General features: G+C 40.6%; 1 protein-coding gene across 5 annotated transcripts in view; it reads right to left on the bottom strand.

Moving 5' to 3' along the window:
- The window catches only part of vps13a (vacuolar protein sorting 13 homolog A), a 366,579-nt gene that overhangs the window by 104,317 nt on the left and 244,286 nt on the right, over positions 1 to 17,976 (bottom strand). For all 5 annotated transcript variants that reach the window (XM_067983108.1, XM_067983109.1, XM_067983112.1 and 2 more), the window contains exons 48-51: positions 8,819 to 9,214; positions 7,719 to 7,823; positions 6,580 to 6,726; positions 4,963 to 5,091 (exon numbers count right to left, since the gene is read on the bottom strand). In XM_067983108.1, the coding sequence (XP_067839209.1) occupies positions 4,963 to 5,091; positions 6,580 to 6,726; positions 7,719 to 7,823; positions 8,819 to 9,214 (777 nt within the window). The remainder of the gene's footprint in view (positions 1 to 4,962; positions 5,092 to 6,579; positions 6,727 to 7,718; positions 7,824 to 8,818; positions 9,215 to 17,976) is intronic.

The following is a 17,976-nucleotide window of genomic DNA, read 5'->3' as shown; positions in this document are numbered from 1 at the left end:
CTCCTCATAGGATAACCCTCTCAACCCAGGAATCAATCTAGTGAACCTTCGTTGCACTGCCTCGGAGGCAAGTATACCCTTCCTTAGATAAAGAGACTAAAACTGTACACAGTACTCCAGGTGTGGTCTCACCAAAGACCTGTACAATTGCAGCAAGACTTCCTTACTCTTGTACTCCAACCCCCTTGTAATAAAGGCCAACATGCCATTTGCCTTCCTTATTGCTTGCTGTACCTGCATGGTAACTTTGTGTTTCGTGTACAAGGACGTCCAAATCCCTCTGAACACCAACATTTAACAGTTTCTCACCTTTTAAAAAATATTCCGTTTTTCTACTCTTCCTACCAAAGTGAATGACCTCACATTTCCCCACATTATACTCCATCTGCCACCTTATTACCCACTCACTTAACCTGTCTATATCCCTTTGTAGACTGTGTCCTCCTCACAGCTTACTTTCCCACCTAGCTTTGTATCGTCAGCAAACTTGGATACATTACACTCAGTCCCTTAGGGTACAGAGGAGGTTTACAAGGATGTTGCCAGGGCTGGAGAATTTTAGCTATGAGAAAAGATTGGATAGGCTAGGGTTGTTTTCTTTGGAACAAAGGAGTCTGAGGGGAGATTCAATTGAGGTATATAAAATTATGACGGGACTAGGTAGAGTGGATAGGGAGGACCTATTTCCCTTATCAGAGTGGTCAGTGACCAGGGGGCATAGATTTAAAGTAATTGGTCAAAGGATTAGAGGGGAGCTGAGGTGGAATCTTTTCACCCAGAGGATGGTGGGGGTCTGGAACTCACTGCCTGAAAGGGTGGTAGAAGCAGAAACCCTCAACTCATTTAAAAAGTACTTGGATGTGCACTTGAAGTGCCGTGACCTACAGGGCTACGGACCAAGTGCTGGAAAGTGGGATTAAGTTGGATAGCTCTTTTTCAGTCAGCACGGACATGATGGACCGAGTGGCCTCCCTTTGTGTCGTAATTTTCTATGATTCATCAGAGTCATTAATATAGATTGTAAATACCTGTACCCCCCCACTAGTAAAAGCATGCCAACCTGAAAGTGACCCATTAATTCCTACTTTCGGTTTTCTGACCATTAACCAATCCTCTATCCATGCTAATATATTACCCCCAACTCCATGAGCCCTTATCTTGTGTAACAACCTTTTGTGTGGCACCTTATCAAATGCCTTTTGAAAATCCAAATGTACTATATCCACTGGTTCCCCCTATCTACTCTGCTAGTTACATCCTCAAAAAACTAATAGATTTGTCAAACACTATTTCCCTTTCATAAAACCATGTTGACTCTGCCTAATCATATTATGATTTTCCAAGTGCCCTGTTATCACTTCCTTAATAATGGATTCCAGCATTTTCCCGACGACTGTTGTCAGACTAACTGGCCTGTAGTTCCCTGTTTTCTCCCTTCCCTCCTTTTTTGATTAGTGGTGTTACATTTGCTACCTTCCAATCCACTGGGACCATTCTAGAATCTAGGGAATTTTGGAAGATCACAACCAATCCATCCACTATCTCTGCAGCCACCGCTTTTAGAACCTTCAGATGAAGGCCATCAGGTCCAGGAGATTTGTCGGCTTTTAGTCCCATTAATTTCTCCAGTACTTTTTCTTTACTAACATCAATTAATTTAAGTTCTTCACTCTCATTAGAACCTTGGTTCCCCACTATTTCTGGTATGTTTTTTGTGTCTTCTACTGTGATGGCAGATACAAAATATTTGTTTAACGTCTCTACCATTTCCTTATTCCTCATTATAATTTCTCCCACATTTACTTTTGCTACTGTCTTCCTTTTCATATACTTGTAGAAGTTTTTACAATTTGTTCTTATATTTCTTGCTGGTTTACTCTTACATTATATTTTCTCCAACTTCATCAATTTTTTGGTCATCCTTTGCCAGTTTCTAAAACTCTCCCAATCCTCAGGCTTACGACTACTCTTGGCAACATTATAAGCCTCTTCTTTTAACCTAATACTATCCTTAACTTCTTTAGTTAGCCACAGATGGATCACTTTTCCCACAGAGTTTTTATTCCTCAATGGAATGTATAGTCATTGAGAATTATGAAATATTTCTTTAAATGTTTGCCATTGTTTATCTACCATCATATCTTTTAATCTAATTTCCCAATCTACCGTAGCCAACTTGCCCCTTATATCTACATAATTGGCTTTGTTTAAGTTTAAGACTCTAGTTTTTGACTTATGTACGTCACTCTCGAACTCAATATGAAATGCTATCATATTATGATTACTCTTCCCCGGAGGTTCTCTTACTATGAGATTACTAACCCCGTCTCACTACACATGACAAGATCTAAAATAGCCCGTTCTTTGGTTGGTTCCATGACATATTGTTCTAGTAAATTGTCTCGAATGCATTCCATGAACTCATCCTCTAAACTACTTTTGCCAATTTGATTTGCTCAGTCTATACGAAGATTAAAGTCCCCCACGATTATTGCATTACCTTTGTTACAAGCTCCTTTTATTTTTTGATTAATACTCTGTCCAACATTATAACTACTGTTAGGTGGCCTATAAACTACTCCCACCAGTGTTTTCATCCCCTTGTTAAGTATGCGCTGATCAAGGAACGAGCTGATCAAGGAACAAGGAAGGCACAAGGCTGAAATTTAGGCACTCAGGGCCTGTGCCTGAAACATGCAGTAATCCCTTTGCACATCCAAACAAGGGGCCTAATGCCTGTTTCAGGACCCCTTGCCAAAATTGGGCTGCCCTGAACATGGAGGTGGAGGTTATGGTATAGGTCACAAGGAATTTATAACAAGAGCAAAAGGGGAACAATTAAAAGTGGAATTGTGGAAGAGCAGAAGGTAGTAAGGGAGAAACATAGAATGGGAAGGGTACTGGCACAAAGAAAACGGCAAGGAAAATGGTAAGGCCTAGAGGGGAGAGGGGAGGGCAACCAGGGAAGGGCTGCAGAGGGGAAGAAAATAGTGACAAGTATGAGCTGATCAAAGAGGGTCAGCATGGATTTGTGATGGGTAGGTCATGTCAGACTAATCTAGTTGAATTTCTTGAGGAGGTCACTAACATGGTGGATAGGTGAGTGTCTATGGATGTTATTTATATAGACTTTCAGAAAGCACTTGATATCGTTCCGCACAAGAGATTATTAGCAAAAATGAGAGCGCAGGAATTGAAGGTAACCTTGTGACAAGGTTGGTAATTAGGAGGTAGGATACAGAAAGTAGGGATAAAAGGGAATGTACTCTGATTGGCAGGATGTGACAAGTGGTGTTCCCCAGTGATCAGTACTGGGGCCTCAACTTTTCATCGATGACTTAGATGAAGGGATAGAGAGTTGTGTATTCAAGTTTGCTAATGACACTAAGTTAGGAAAAACAGTAAGTTCTGTAGATGGGAGCAGGAAGTTACAAAGGGATATAGATGGATTAAGTGAGTGGGCAAAACTATGGCAGATGAAGCTCAATGTGGACAAGTGTAAGGATTCAAGAAAGGCAAATCGGAATATTTTCTTAATGATGCAAGACTAGTCACAGTGGAGGTCCATGTACACAAATCACTAAAAGCTAGTGCACAGGTACAAAAAGTATTCAAAAAGCTAATGGAATGTTGGCCTTTATCTAAAGGAGACTGGAATCCAAAGGGCAGGAAGTTATGCTTCAGTTGTACAGAGCCTTCGTCAGACCCCATCTGGAGTGCTGCGTTCAGCTTTGGGCACCGCACCTCAGGAAAGATATATTGGCTTTGGAAGGGGTACAGCGCAGATTCATCAGAATGATACCGGGGCTTAAAGGGTTAAAATTATGACGACAGGTTGCATAAACTTGGCTTGCATACCCTTGAATTTAAAGGTTGAGGGGTGATCTAATCAAGGTGTTTAAAATGATAAATGGTTTCGATAGGGTAGATACAGAGAAACTATTTCTTCCAGTGGGGGTATTCCAGAACTAAGGGGCACAGTCTTAAAATTAGAGCTAGGTGATTCAGGAGTGAAATCAGGAATGACTTTTTCATACAAAGGGTAATGGAAATTTGGAACTTTCTCCCCATAAAGGTTATGAATGTTGGGTCAATTGAAATTTTCAAAACTGAAAGCGATGGATTTTCATTAGGTAAGGCTCTAAAGGGATATGCATCAAAAGGCAGAAAAATGAAGTTGAGGTACAGATCAGTCATGATCTAATAAAATGGCAGAACAGATTCAAGGGGCTGAATGGCCTCCTATATTTCGATGAGGGGAGGAGAGATGGGGGAACTAACACCAAGAAACAGAAGCAGGATAGGAGGGGAGGGGAGAGACAAAAATGGTAAGAGGTAGCAAATGTGGGAGGAAATGTGAAGGGGATGTTCGTGGAAAGACAATAATGGATCAAAGACAAGTAGAAGGGACAAAAAGACTGGGCTTTAGGGAATGCATTCAGCCTTTACTATGCAATAGTATGGAGGATGACAACACAAGCACATGGAGTGCAGAGCAGTAGCTCCAACAGTACAAGACAGAAGAGATGAAGGGTGAAGGATGAAGGATGAAGGAACTTCAGAAACACATGAGGGAAGGAGATTACAGCATGACCCCTTAAAGTTGCTTTCCACTGCTCCCCCTACCACCCCCCCCACAGGAATGCAAAAGGAGAGAACAATAAAAAAAACAAAAAAGGACAAATCCAAGCAAAACCACACAAACATACAATCAGGAAACAACATTAAAAAAAAGGATACAGAGGCACCCATCAACAATGCAAAGACAACACATACAGTTAAGATGCAGGTGGATCCCGCGACTGTGAGCAATACCATGGGAAATCCATTAGTATAACCCAAGTGTTAGTTATAGGTTCAAGGATACTACCAGAAGAGAACAATTAATGTCACTTAGCTAGACACCTAGGTGCTCATATGTATCTAGGTTCATAGTTCACAAGATTTCTAAAACAGCTTTACCTTATTGTCCAGATGAAGTAAAAGACAATTTTCTTGTTTGTTGAAGTAAACCTTTTGTGGTAGTGTACTGCATCCTACAATTCGAACTACTAATCTCTCAGAATCTCTGGCAGGCCAAAATGGGATGCACTAATTGAAACAAACCAAATGATCTCAAAATGAATAAAAGATTAATACATATTTAAGAGCTGGATACAAAGCTAAATTATGCACTTCATCACTTTCCCCATTCTTTACATTGATTTTATCCTCCATATATCAATGGGATTATTTCCATTAGATAATTTGACTATTGGTGCAGGTAAATGAATGAGGAAGAATTAATTCTATATTAAAAAAATGCACACTACTCAAACTCTATTACTAAACAAACTGAAAACTAGAAAGCACGCAAATGTAAACAAGGTCGCCTCCCTAACATAAACAGAATAATTAGGTGGAAACATGTGTGTTGAGATTAGTCTAAAATAAACAATGGCAAGGTAAGCTCTTGTTTCACATGGTTGTTGAAAGAGCCAAGAATAGATAACGGGGTAGAGTTTCCGTTTTGGGCGCAATCGGGAAATTGCGCCCAAAATTGTGCTGGTTCGGTTACAGTTCAAGTTTCTGATAAAATTAATTTCCATAATGTGTTACAAAATCTTCAATGAACCAGCACAATCGGGCAGTGTAACAGAACATAATTGTTTATTTTTTTCACTTTCCATTAAAAAGTAATCCTTGATGTATTTATGAGTGGCAACCTGGTGCAGTTTTATTAATAGAGCAGAAAATGGGTTTATCAACAAAAATAAGCATTTTTAATAAGTGTCTAGTCTTCCACCTGTGAGTAACCTGATTTAAAATCACCAAAACTGACTTTTAAAAAACTATACTGAACCATTTACTAGTTTCATTGGTGTACACGAGTCAGTTTTAGTAAATTAGTTATTTTTTGATATGAAAAACTTCAAAAATGTGCCTACTAGTGCCTGTGCGCCTAAGAAAACGAGCGCACTTTTAACAGCCTTCCCTAACCAGCGGAGAATCTCAATGTCAAGCTGAGGATGCGGCCGGTTTTGCGGGCGGGGCCTGATCCAGGCAATTTGAATCTTAAACTAGCTTAAAAGATCATGGAAAACACGAAAGCAAGCGGTTTTGCACATAACTCACTTACGTTTTAAATTCACTGATCTTTTGCGCTGGATCGGCCGATTTCGCCTGAATTGTGCTATTATTAGCTTAAACGAGCAGAAACTCTAACCTAAAATCATTTACTGTAGAGTCCAATTTTGGTCACAAGGCCACAAGATAATTATAGATGAGGAAGGCCTTTTGGCCCATTCTAGTTCATCCATCCAGAAGGATCCCATCACCCAGTACCCCAATTGCAATATCCAATCGTTTTTTAAAAAATGATTAAAGCTGTTTAAAGCCGATCGTAAATGATAGAAGCAGGTAATATTAGAGCACAGAAACAGGCCATTTGGCTTATTGTGTCTGTGTTTTCCTCCATAAGTCATCTAGTCTAATTCTTCTGTTCTGTTCATTCATCTTGCAATATTCATCTTTTTCAAGTGACTAGCTGATTCCCCTATAAGTATTCACTACAATGATGAAAAAGGATGCCAAAATTACCTGATTTGAATCAATGCTTAACCACTTTGCCTCGCACTCTTCAGTTACTTCTATTCTGTGCTTTGTTTGATTGATTAGCGTGTGAAATGGTGTAAAGGTAACGATTCTTGTTAGGTTAAAGCTGCTGGTGTCTATTTTCACACCAACCTAGAAAAAAATCCATTTGATTAAAGTTTAATTTGTTCATGATTATGCAGGAAAAAAAACATCAAATTGAACTATATCACTGATGACTGAGAAGTTTAGAGTTTACATCCTTATATACTTTTCTGCTACTTCCATGTGCTTACACTTTCCATCCATCAGGGCTGCTCACTTCCACAGTTCTTCTAGAGCTGCGGCAAGAGTTATAAACTAACTAAAGATTCCTTTTGACATCTGTTCCAAGCTGACAGAAGGCTTGATTGCAGTTATGTGATAATAATGCCACTGTTAAATCACTGTGTAGTGAGTCCTGAATCTTCAGGATTACGCAAAGCATTCCTTTACTGACAGCCAGTTTGCACTTGCTGCACACCTATTCTTCGTCTGGATATCTTTACCTCCTCACATAGCTGCACTGCTTCTTGATACAGCTTGAGCTGCCAGTGCTGTAGGCTATGTTCTTTTGGTATTGTGGGGTGAATTCCACATCAGCCAACAGAATGCTAATTCACCGACAAAGGGAGGTCTTCCTCCTGCCAGCCGCCTATGTCAGCAGATCCAACAATATTCTCAGAACTACATGAATGTTGTATTAAAAATGAAGAATAATGGGTTGAAAGATAACGGAAGAAGTACACACAGTGTTAAAGTTAGCTGTCAATCTGGGAACACAGAGCATCATGAACTAAGCATCTTAACCAAATAATTTCTCCCAAATCACATGTATTTGTACTTAATTACCAGAAGGTAGAAAATCTACTTTTAGCCTCAATTTAATACATTAAAGCAATATGTGGGGGGAATATAATGGCTAAATGATTTTTTAAAAATGCCTGATTGGTGAAATAAAATACAAACAGGCATGGAAAGCCCAAGAGACATGGCATTATGGTTTTTAAGTAATAGGATTAATATAATACATTCAGACAGTTAAAAAGATATATAAAACAGTTACAGATCATAATTTTAAGTGCTTACATTGTAGATTATCTTACCTGATACTCCTTTTTTGGTCCTTTGCATTTAACAGAGCCATAACTACCCACAGTGTCCAGAGAAAACAAATCTGACAATTGGCTGTCAGTTATCCTAAGCTGAACCTGTTATTAAAGTATATATTATTAAAACAGATACAACTTCACTGTATTCATGTCATGGTATTTCAATTAACATTTTGTACTACGATATTAGTCACGCTTATTAAATTAGTGTCAGCCGTGTTTCCCCACATTACAACAGTGATTCTACTTCAAAAGAACTTCATAATGCAATTTGGGACGGTGGTACCTATAAATGCAAGTTCTTTCTTTCTTTCTTAAGAGATTCCCATAAGGGGATAAAATAAAAAAGATAGGAAGATGAACGCAACTTTGTGAGTTTTACAATAACCTTTGAAATCTTGCCACCTGCGTATCAATTGAACAATCTAAAAGTTCTAAAATCTAATCCAAATGGAAGAAGAGGAAACCTACATGAAGTTATGCAAATATGATGCACAAAGTCCATGCCAAGTTTATCGGGCAAAAACAAAAGTAGGAAATTGGTGTTCCCAGATGGGGATAAAGACAGGTAACAATATTATAAATTTCCCCATCCCCACTTCTAGCAGAAACAGGAATTTAATGGTTTAACACTTGTTTGAAGGGAAATCTATTTATTCATATAATGTTAAATGTCATATATAAAAGGAGATTTCTGTACATTTATCAGTGCCTTTTAGCTATCTCCTTGTTCCTCCATTTCATGTTCAAAATTGCTGTTTAATGGCTGGTTATAAACAGATAAGTGTATGGCTATTTCACTTTGTAAAATTTAGAATTAATTATTAACTCCATTAAAATACAATTCTCTCAAGTAATAATTAAAATAACATCTCCATTTACAGTTTTTTTTTAAAGTGAAACAAAATTAAAATTTATTGAACTTTATTGCATTATTAAGCAAGTGTGCTGAACAGGTCAAGAACAGAAATAATAACACCGATTGTACAATGTTGCAACATTATTTTAATGCTCTTAATACTCAATATAGAGAAAAACAAATCAGCATTAAAAATTGGTATGACAACACAAAAGCAATGACAAACATAACCTACCTTGTTCTTTTGGAAAACGCATTTGGATCCAAAAGAAAAAAGCAGCGGCTTTTTGTAGTCCAAAGGATGCTTACGGTGAACATCGTCAGCTTTGTACTGAAGCATCCGCCCAGTTTTATTCATCATCCAATAGGGGCTGTACAATGCTAGCATCACATGTCCAACATTGTACGTCATAAGGATTGCAATATCCATTTCACCCTCTTCGCCATCAATATATGATTTAAATTTGATTAATTCAATGTCTGTTTGTTTGCTTTTAATGTAGTATTCTCCTGCCCAATTATGTTCAAAATAATCAATAATAGTCAGTGTCAGTCTGGATTTGTCCAGTACAGCATCATGAAGCTGGGCAGAATGTCCTTCATCTAGAGTTAAGGTCTGTTTTATACTTTCCTGCAACAAAACAGAATTTTGAAAGCAAAACTCTATGATTAATTTTTTCCCCCAACAGCTTCAGTACATCTGTACATATAAAGAAAGCGTTCTAAGGGGGAACACTGTGTAGTTTTATTATTTCAACAAGGAACTCAAAATCCTCTGAAACCACAGTCATTGTTGGGTTATACTAGATTTGTTAGATGGCATTTTTATTCAGCTGTTGTTGTGGAGCTAAATCCAAACACAACACATGAAATTTTGAAAAAAAATTAGTTAGAGGAACTTCTATAGATAAGTGGAAACTGAAAATTATTGCTCCAGTGAGGAAGATCAATTTGTATTTGCAAGAATAGATGAAATTATTTTGCATGCATTATGGTATGAGACAGATTAAATATGTAAAGTCTTTTTTTTCTTTCCTAATTTTGCATGCATTATTCAGGCCTTTCCTTTTTATCCCATTCCTTCTTTTTAGAAAAGGTTTTTGCACAGCTGTGAAATGAAATAGGCAGTATTACCAGACTGACACTATCAAAATAATTCGAATAATAACCTGTTGAAAGTAACAGATAACTTCACTGTAAATATGGTGCGTTACATTGGGCCAGAAATCGCTCACCTCCGGACGCCGTTCCAAAATGGCATCCCTTCTCTCTGCTGGCGAATCCAGGAAGCAAGTTCATGAATGCGTGCGCACTAAAACCTGGAAATTGTGAACTTGCTCCCATTGGTTCGCCGGCAATTTGACAGCTGCAAATTAAAGGGGCATGGTACACTACAATCACTAAAACCATTCAAGAATTGCAAACGTACCCATCTGCCCAGCTGGAATGAAAATACTTCCGCCACCAAAAGGTGCACTGAAAAATACCAGCTCTACACTACTTTTTAAAAGTGCGATGACTCCTAATGACAGCGGAAAAACTAAAATTTAAATTTAAAAAAAGTGGAATGTCATATTGCTCTTATTTTAATTATTTTTATCGTTAATTTTTTTTAAAAGTTAAAATTTTAAAAAAACTTTTAACTTCAACCTATTTTATTAAATTAAATCATTTGCTTTTCTTTTTATAAGATATGTTAAATTTTTATTTACATTGACATACAGAAGTTTACTTTAAATGAATGATTTCTACTTGCCTGCTTGTGGCTGTGGCTTCCATTCCCACAGCCATTTCCCAAGCGAATCAATTAAGATGGAAGAAAAATTGTCCCTTTTAGACATATTCTCTAATGCTGGTTTCACACAGAGTGGTGTCTCCCAATTCCATGCAGGGGTGCTCCTCCTGCACATTAAAAACCACGGGCCACTGCCGGTCAGCATTCGCCTCCTCCCACCCTGTCTTCCTGATCGCTGCCTTCCCTCTCCATTCTGGTCGATCCCCCCCCCTCTCGATCGCTTACTCTCCTCTTCTGATCACACCCCCCCACCATCCTCGCGATCGCTTACCCGTCTCCCAGTCACTCCTTTCCTCCCAATCACTTACCCGCCGCCCCCCCCCCCCTCCCCCCTTCCAAGACCTACCAGAAGGCCGCTGCTGCCAGAAATCGTGTTTGCTGGTAAGCTGTCTAGGGACACCCAGCAGGCATTTGCTGCTGGCTGGTCTGATGTAAATAAGGCCTGTGGCCCAATTTCTAGGCCAGAGAGAGTTGTATATCCAATATTACAGATGATACAAAGTTTGGAAGCACAGCAAGTTGTGTAGGTACAGAAAATTACAGGTTAAGTGAGTGGGCAAAACTGTGGTAGATGGAATTCAATGTGGGGAAGTGTGAGGTCATCCACTATAGAGAAAGACAAATCAGTATCTTTTCTTAATGGTGAGAAACCAGGAGCATATGGAAGAGCAAAGGGATTTGGGTACTCATGTACACAGATCACTAAAAACTAGGGCACAGGTAGAAAATGTAAACAAAAAGGTTAATGGAATGTTGGCCTGTATCTCAAGGGGGCTGGAAAATATATATATATATATATACATACATACATACAAACATACATAGAGTAAATAAGAATGACTCTGTGGATGGAACACCATTCATCACTTATTTCCAGAATGAGAAACTTCCATTTACTCCTACCCTGTGCTTTTGGTCTGTAATTCCCCTTAATTCCATGTGCCATTGGGCTCGATTTTCGCACCCCCGAGCAGGTGCATTCGTGGCGGGGGGGCTGCGAAAATCAGGGATTCCCAGGGTGGGTCTGGAGCCCGGCTCCAACCCGCCCACTTCCGGGTTCCCCAGTGATGCGCTGACATGCGCGCGCAGCCCCCGCATGTGGGACTCCCGCCGGCAGTTAAAGCCGGCGGGGTGCCACTTAAGGAAATCATTTAGGTACTTCAGGTCATTTAGAGACCTGATTAACATGATATTTTAGGAGGGGTGGGATTTTCCAAACAACTGGGACTGTTTCCCAGACTGGGGGAAACACTCATTGCAGGAGGCCACTCTGTCACTTTGGACAAAGTTTGGCCTCCACCACCCTCGTCCTAACAATAAAATTCACCAACTTGCACACTTACCCTGGTGTCCAGACACATGTACCTACCTTGCGGACACCCTCAAATGTACATCTTCCGGATGGGGGCCGCCATAGCTGCAGTCATGACCTCCTCGGAAGACTAACAGCATTTCCAGCCTTGCCGGCCACGCCGTCCACCTCTGACATGTGGAGCCCCACAACACAGTGCTGTGACACATCCACCTGCACAGCAGGAGGGAGGGCAACCGCAGAGAGAGATGCGTTGCAGAAGGCACTACCCTCGCCACAGGGTCCACAGACCGAGGCTCAGCTTCCTGGACCTCTCTGAGCAGCAGTGCACACGGAGGCTCAGAGTCACTCGACATGTAGTCGTGGACATCTGCAGCCTCCTTCATCCCGAGCTGCTCCCGGCTGGCCCGAGTTGTTACCTGTCGCTGTCAAAGTCACCACTGCCCTCAACAACTTCTCCTCTGCATCCTTCCAGGGTGCCACCGGGGACATCGCCGACGTCTCTCAGTCGTCTGCACAAAAGAGCCCTGCAAATACACCTACACCCACTCTGCAGTGACACAATGGGTGGCATCAGATGTGGGTCTTCATTGTGATCCTCAGGAAAGGGCATTATTGCACAAACCAGACAAGACTCACAAAGACGTGGCAGTAGTGGTGACAACATAATGTTATGTGAGTTGATCAGAAATTAAATATAAGTAAAAACCATGACAAACCCTTAAACACCCTTGTGCATCCCCTTCATGCTTGTTTGCCTTACGCTGCCTACTGCACATATGTGATGCATGCCCTGTGGCTGCAGCACAAGTAGTGGCAGGTTGAGTGAGGCTGACTGTGAAAGAGATGCATGAGAGGATGAGTATGAGATAGAGCCATGAGATTGTATGAGGATTGGGTTGAGTGGGAGTGGCGGGATGGGTACTGGCGAGGTGAGTAAGTGCAGGTAAGATGAGGATGAGCTTTGAGTGGGTGTGAGGAGTGATGTGATAGAGTAGTGTTGGCAGTGCAGAAGGAGATGTGGGGAGGGGGCGGTGATGTGGCAGATGGAGTGTAGGGGAATGAGTAAGTGTACTCACTTCGGCTGACCTACTTAGGTGATTGAAGTGCCTCCTGCACTGTATACAGGCGCGCGATATGTTGGTGGTGCTGGTGACCTCCTCTGCCACCTCGAGCCAGGCCTTCTTGGTGGCAGAGGCAGGCCGCTTCCTCCCGCCTGCCGGGGGGAAGATCTCTGTCCTCCCCCTCCAATAATACCTGGAGTGAGGCATCATTAAACCTGGGAGCCGCCTTCCCCCTGGGCTGCTCCATGCTGTAATTTTTCCTATTTCCTGCAGCATCAGTCAGTGGAGGACTGCCCCTTTTAATAGGTCTCCTCCAGCTGACAGCCTATGCTGAGTACGCGCAGTCTGCCCGACGCGCAGCTTTCCAGCGCGAAACCCGGAAGCACAGGTAAGTGGCTCCAATTAGCCTGCAATTCCGTGCGGAGCACCCCGATTTCACTGGGTGCGTTACCCACACGCCCAGTCGACTCCCCGCTGTGAACCCGCCGCCCTCCTAATAGCGGGCCATTATCTTTGCCCTAAGTTTCTGATGTGGTACTTTTTTTTGAAAATTCATACAAACTACATCCACTGCCTTTCCTCTATCAATCCTCTACTACTTCTTAAAAAAATCCTACACGGTAGGTCAAGCATGACCTGCCTTTTAGAAGTCTGTTCTGACACCCGAATTAACTGCTGTTTCTCCTATATTAGAGACTCTTGTGATTTATCAACTGAAGTAAGACTAACTAGCCTGGCTTATCCTGGTCTCTTTTTTTTTGAAGAGTACAGTAACTTTTGCCATCTTCCAATCCTCTAGCAGAGTTTTCCTTTCCACAGATTTTGGAAAATTAGGAACAGAATAGTAACCTATCCTTCTCTAGCTTCTATTAGGATTCTGAATATCTTCTTTACTGCTATTGTTCTTTAACTGATAACCTTCACTAATTGTTCTAGACTCGCCTCTAGTGGTTCCACAATCGCAATACCACCTTCTCTGTGCAAACGGAGGCAAATTACTTATTTAGTATCCCTCACTCTCCATTACAAACTTGGCTCATTCATCTCGTAGCAATCTTGCTCTTCTTTTACTATCCTCCTGTATAAATCCTTTTTATTACTGTTTATGTTTTTGCTAATTTTTCTCATGCTTCCTCTTAGAAACATAGAAAATAGGAGCAAGAGTAGGCCATTCGGCCCGCCCCGCCATTCAAAATGATCATGGGTGATCGTCTAACTCAGTACCCTGTTCCCGCTTTTTCCCCATATCCCTTGATCCCTTTAGCATTAAGAAATATATCTATCTCCTTCTTGAATACATCTAATGACTTGGCCTCCACTGCCTTCTGTGGTAGAGAATTCCACAGGTTCACCACCCTCTGAGTGAAGAAATTTCTCCTCATCTCGGTTCTAAATGGCATACTCCGTATCCTGAGACTGTGACCCCTGGTTCTGGACTCCCCAGCCATCAGGAACATCCTCCCTGTCTGTCTAGTCCTGTTGGAATTTTGTATGTTTTGATGAGATCACCTCTCATTCTTCTGAACTCTAGTGAATATAGGCCTAGTCGACCCAATCTCTCCTCATACGTCAGTCCTGCCATCCCAGGAATCAGTCTGGTAAATCTTCGTTGCACTCCCTCCATGGCAAGGACATCCTTCCTCAGATAAGGAGACCAAAACTGCACACAATACTCCAGATGTGGTCTCACCAAGGCCCCAAGGAAGTAAGACATCCCTGTTCCTGTACTCAAATCCTCTTGCAACGAAGGCCAACATACCATTCGCCTTCCTAACTGCTTGCTGCACCTGAATGCTCGCTTTCAGTGACTGGTGTACAAGGACACCCAGGTCTCGTTGCACCTCCCCTTTTCCCAATCTCTCACCATTCAGATGATAATCTGTCTTTCTGTTTTTACAACCAAAGTGGATAACCTCACATTTATCCACGTTATACTGCATCTGCCATGTTCTTGCCCACTCATCCAACTTGTCTAAATCACATTGGAGCCTCTTAGCATCCTCCTCACAGATCACATTCCACCCCAGCTTTGTGTCGTCTGCAAACCTGGAAATATTACATTCTGTTCCCTCATCCAAATCATTGATATATATTGTGAATAGCTAGGGCCCAAGCACTGATCTCTGCGGTACCCCAGTAGTCACTACCTGCCACCCGGAAAAAGTCCCGTTATTCCTACTCTGTTTCCTGTCTGTCAGCCAATTCTCAATCCATGCCAGTATATTCCCCCCAATCCCATGTGCTTTAATTTTGCACACTAATTTGTTGTGTGGGACCTTATCAAAAGCCTTCTGAAAATCCAAATACACCACATCCACTGGTTCTCCCCTATCTATTCTACTAGTTACCTCCTCAAAAAACTCCAGTGGATTTGTTAAGCATGATTTCCCTTTCATAAACCCATGCTGACTTTGTCCAATCCCATTAATGCCTTCCAAGTGTTCTGTTATCACATCCTTTATAATATAATCGAGCATTTTCCCCACTACTGATGTTAGGCTAACTGGTCTGTAATTCCCTGTTTTTTCTCTCCCTCCTTTTTTAAATAGTGGGGTTACATTTGCCACCCTCCAATCTGTAGGAACTGTCCCAGAGTCTATAGAATTTTGAAGATGACCACCAATGCATCCACTATTTCCAGGGCCACTTCCTTTAGTACTCTGGGATGTAGATTATCAGGCCCTGGGGATTTGCCAGAAAAAGCGGCAAGCCTGAGGATTGGGAGCAGATTCGAAGTCAGCAAAGGAGAACAAAGAGATTGATTAAGAGGGGAAAAATAGAGTATGAGAGTAAACTAGCAGGGAACATAAAAACTGACTGTAAAAGCTTCTATAAATAAGTCAAGAGAAAAAGATTAGTGAAGACAAATGTAGGTCCTTTACAGTCAGAAATGGGGGAAATTATAATGGGGAACAAAGAAATGGCAGAACAATTAAACACATACTTTGGTTCTGTCTTCACAAAGGAGGACAAAAATAACCTCCCAGAAATGTTAGGGAACCAAGGATCTCGTGAGAGGGAGGAACTGAAGGAAATCAGTATTAGTAAAAAAAAAGTGCTAGGGAAATTAATGGGGCTAAAGGCATCCTCTTAGCCTTTCTAATCTCTCTTGTTGTAACTTCTTTACATATTCTTTATACTCGTCCTGGATTTCCTTTTCACCATTTGCTCCATAAACACTAAATGGTTCATTTTTTAGGATCAAATTTATTCTCATCTCCCAATTAATTGTGAAAAACATGGTCTTAAGATAAATTCCCTTTTTCCTTGAAATGTACTTGATTTGTAGCCTTTGCAAGGTGTCAGTCTTGGCTCAATGATAGCACTATTGCCTGTGAGTCAGAAAGTCATGGTTTCAAACAACACTCCATATAATCAAAGTTGACACTTCACTGCAATACTGAGGGGGTGCTGCACTGTCGGAGGTGCCATTGTTTGAATGGGGCATTTTCTAGTCTTACATTGAACCTTCTTGTATTGTGGCCACTACTCTCGCAAATCCCCCTATTTTTAGGTCTCCTACTTGCTCCATTTCATTACCCAGAAGCAAGTCAGCGAGTTCTTCCTTCCTTGTTGGAGACTATACTGACATTGAAACCCCCACATTCTCACTATGAAGAATTTCCCAATCTCATCTATTTTTCGATAAATGAAGTCTCCTACATTTATAACTATTGTTAATAGAAGCCTCTCTAATTTGTCTACAAATTTTATCCTCAATTTCCTTTCTACTGTTCAGCTATTTATAATACACTCCCTGTAGTTGACTTGCTCGCTATTCCTTAGCTCAATCTAAAAAGATTCTGATGGAACAGTTCACTATTTAAATACATATGCTATAATGTTATGTTCTTGTCTCTAATTAATACTACTACCCTCTTCCCTTTCTTCCTTGGATATCCTTCCTGAAAGTTTTGTAACCAGGTATATTTAATTGCCATACCTGACTTAATCGCAGCCATGTTTCAGTTTTTGCTAGCAGGTCATAATTTTACATTTTAATCAAAAGCTCGAGTTCCCCAATTTTGTTTCTTACAATGTATGAACATACAGCTACATTTTAGTTAGGATTCTCTTGATTTAGCAATTTGTTCCTTTTCTACCTTTCCACATCCTGATTTAATTTTACTGTCTTGCCCTGTTTAATCTCATTAACATTTCTACCTCCTTATTACCTATATGGCTAAAGCTTGCTTCCCCTCTCCGCCCTGCCATGTTACTTAAAACCTCTTGCACAGTTCTAGTTAACCTCCCTGCAAGGATATTGGTCCCAACTCTGTGTAATGTGTAATGAGACAGGGTTAATTAGTAATCTCACAGTTAAGGATCGCCTGCAGAAGAGTGATCATAATATGATAGAATTTCACATTGAGTTTGAGAGTGACGTACTTGAGTCAAAAACTAGAGTCTTAAACTTAAATAAAGCCAATTACATAGGTATGAGGGGCGAGTTGGCAAAGGTCGATTGGGAAATTAGATTAAAGGGTATGATGGCAGTTAAGCAATGGCAAACATTTAAAGAAATATTTCAACATTCTCAATGAATATACATTCCATTGAGGAATAAAAACTCCACAGGAAAAGTGATTCATCCGTGGCTAACTAAAGTTGTTAAGGATGGTATTAGATAAAAAGAGGCCTATAATTTTGCCAAGAAGAGTAGTAAGCCTGAGGATTGGGAGAGTTTTAGAAACCAGCAAAGGATGACCAAAAAAATTGATTAAAAGGGAGAGAATAGAATATGAAAGTAAACTAGCAAGAAATATAAAAACAGATTATAAGAGCTTCTACAAGTATGTAAAAAGGAAGAGAGGAGTAAAAGTAAACATTGGCGCTTAGGGGCTGAGACAGGAGAAATTATAATGGCGAATAAGGAAATGGCAGACTTGTTAAATAAATATTTTGTATCTGTCTTCACAGTAAAAGAAACAAAAAGTATACCAGAAATAGTGGGGAACCAAGGGTCTAATGAGAGTGAGGAACTTAAAGTAATTAATGTTAGTAAAGAAAAAGTACTGGATAAACTAATGGGACTAAAAGCCAACAAATCCTCTGGACCTGTTTACTATTTACATGCCTGTAGAAGACTTTTGGATTCCCTTTTATGTTGGCCACCAGTCTATTCTCATACTCCCTCTTTACCCCTCTTATTTCCTTTTTCACTTCCCCTCTGGGGTGGTAATAGTAGGGGACTTTAACTTTCCCAACATTGACTGGGACAG

The sequence above is a fragment of the Heptranchias perlo genome, chromosome 4 (genome assembly GCF_035084215.1).
Source record: "Heptranchias perlo isolate sHepPer1 chromosome 4, sHepPer1.hap1, whole genome shotgun sequence".
In the NCBI taxonomy this organism is placed as follows: Eukaryota; Metazoa; Chordata; class Chondrichthyes; order Hexanchiformes; family Hexanchidae; genus Heptranchias; species Heptranchias perlo.
Note: the sequence above shows the minus strand (reverse complement) of the source record. Positions and strands in the feature narration are given on the sequence as shown.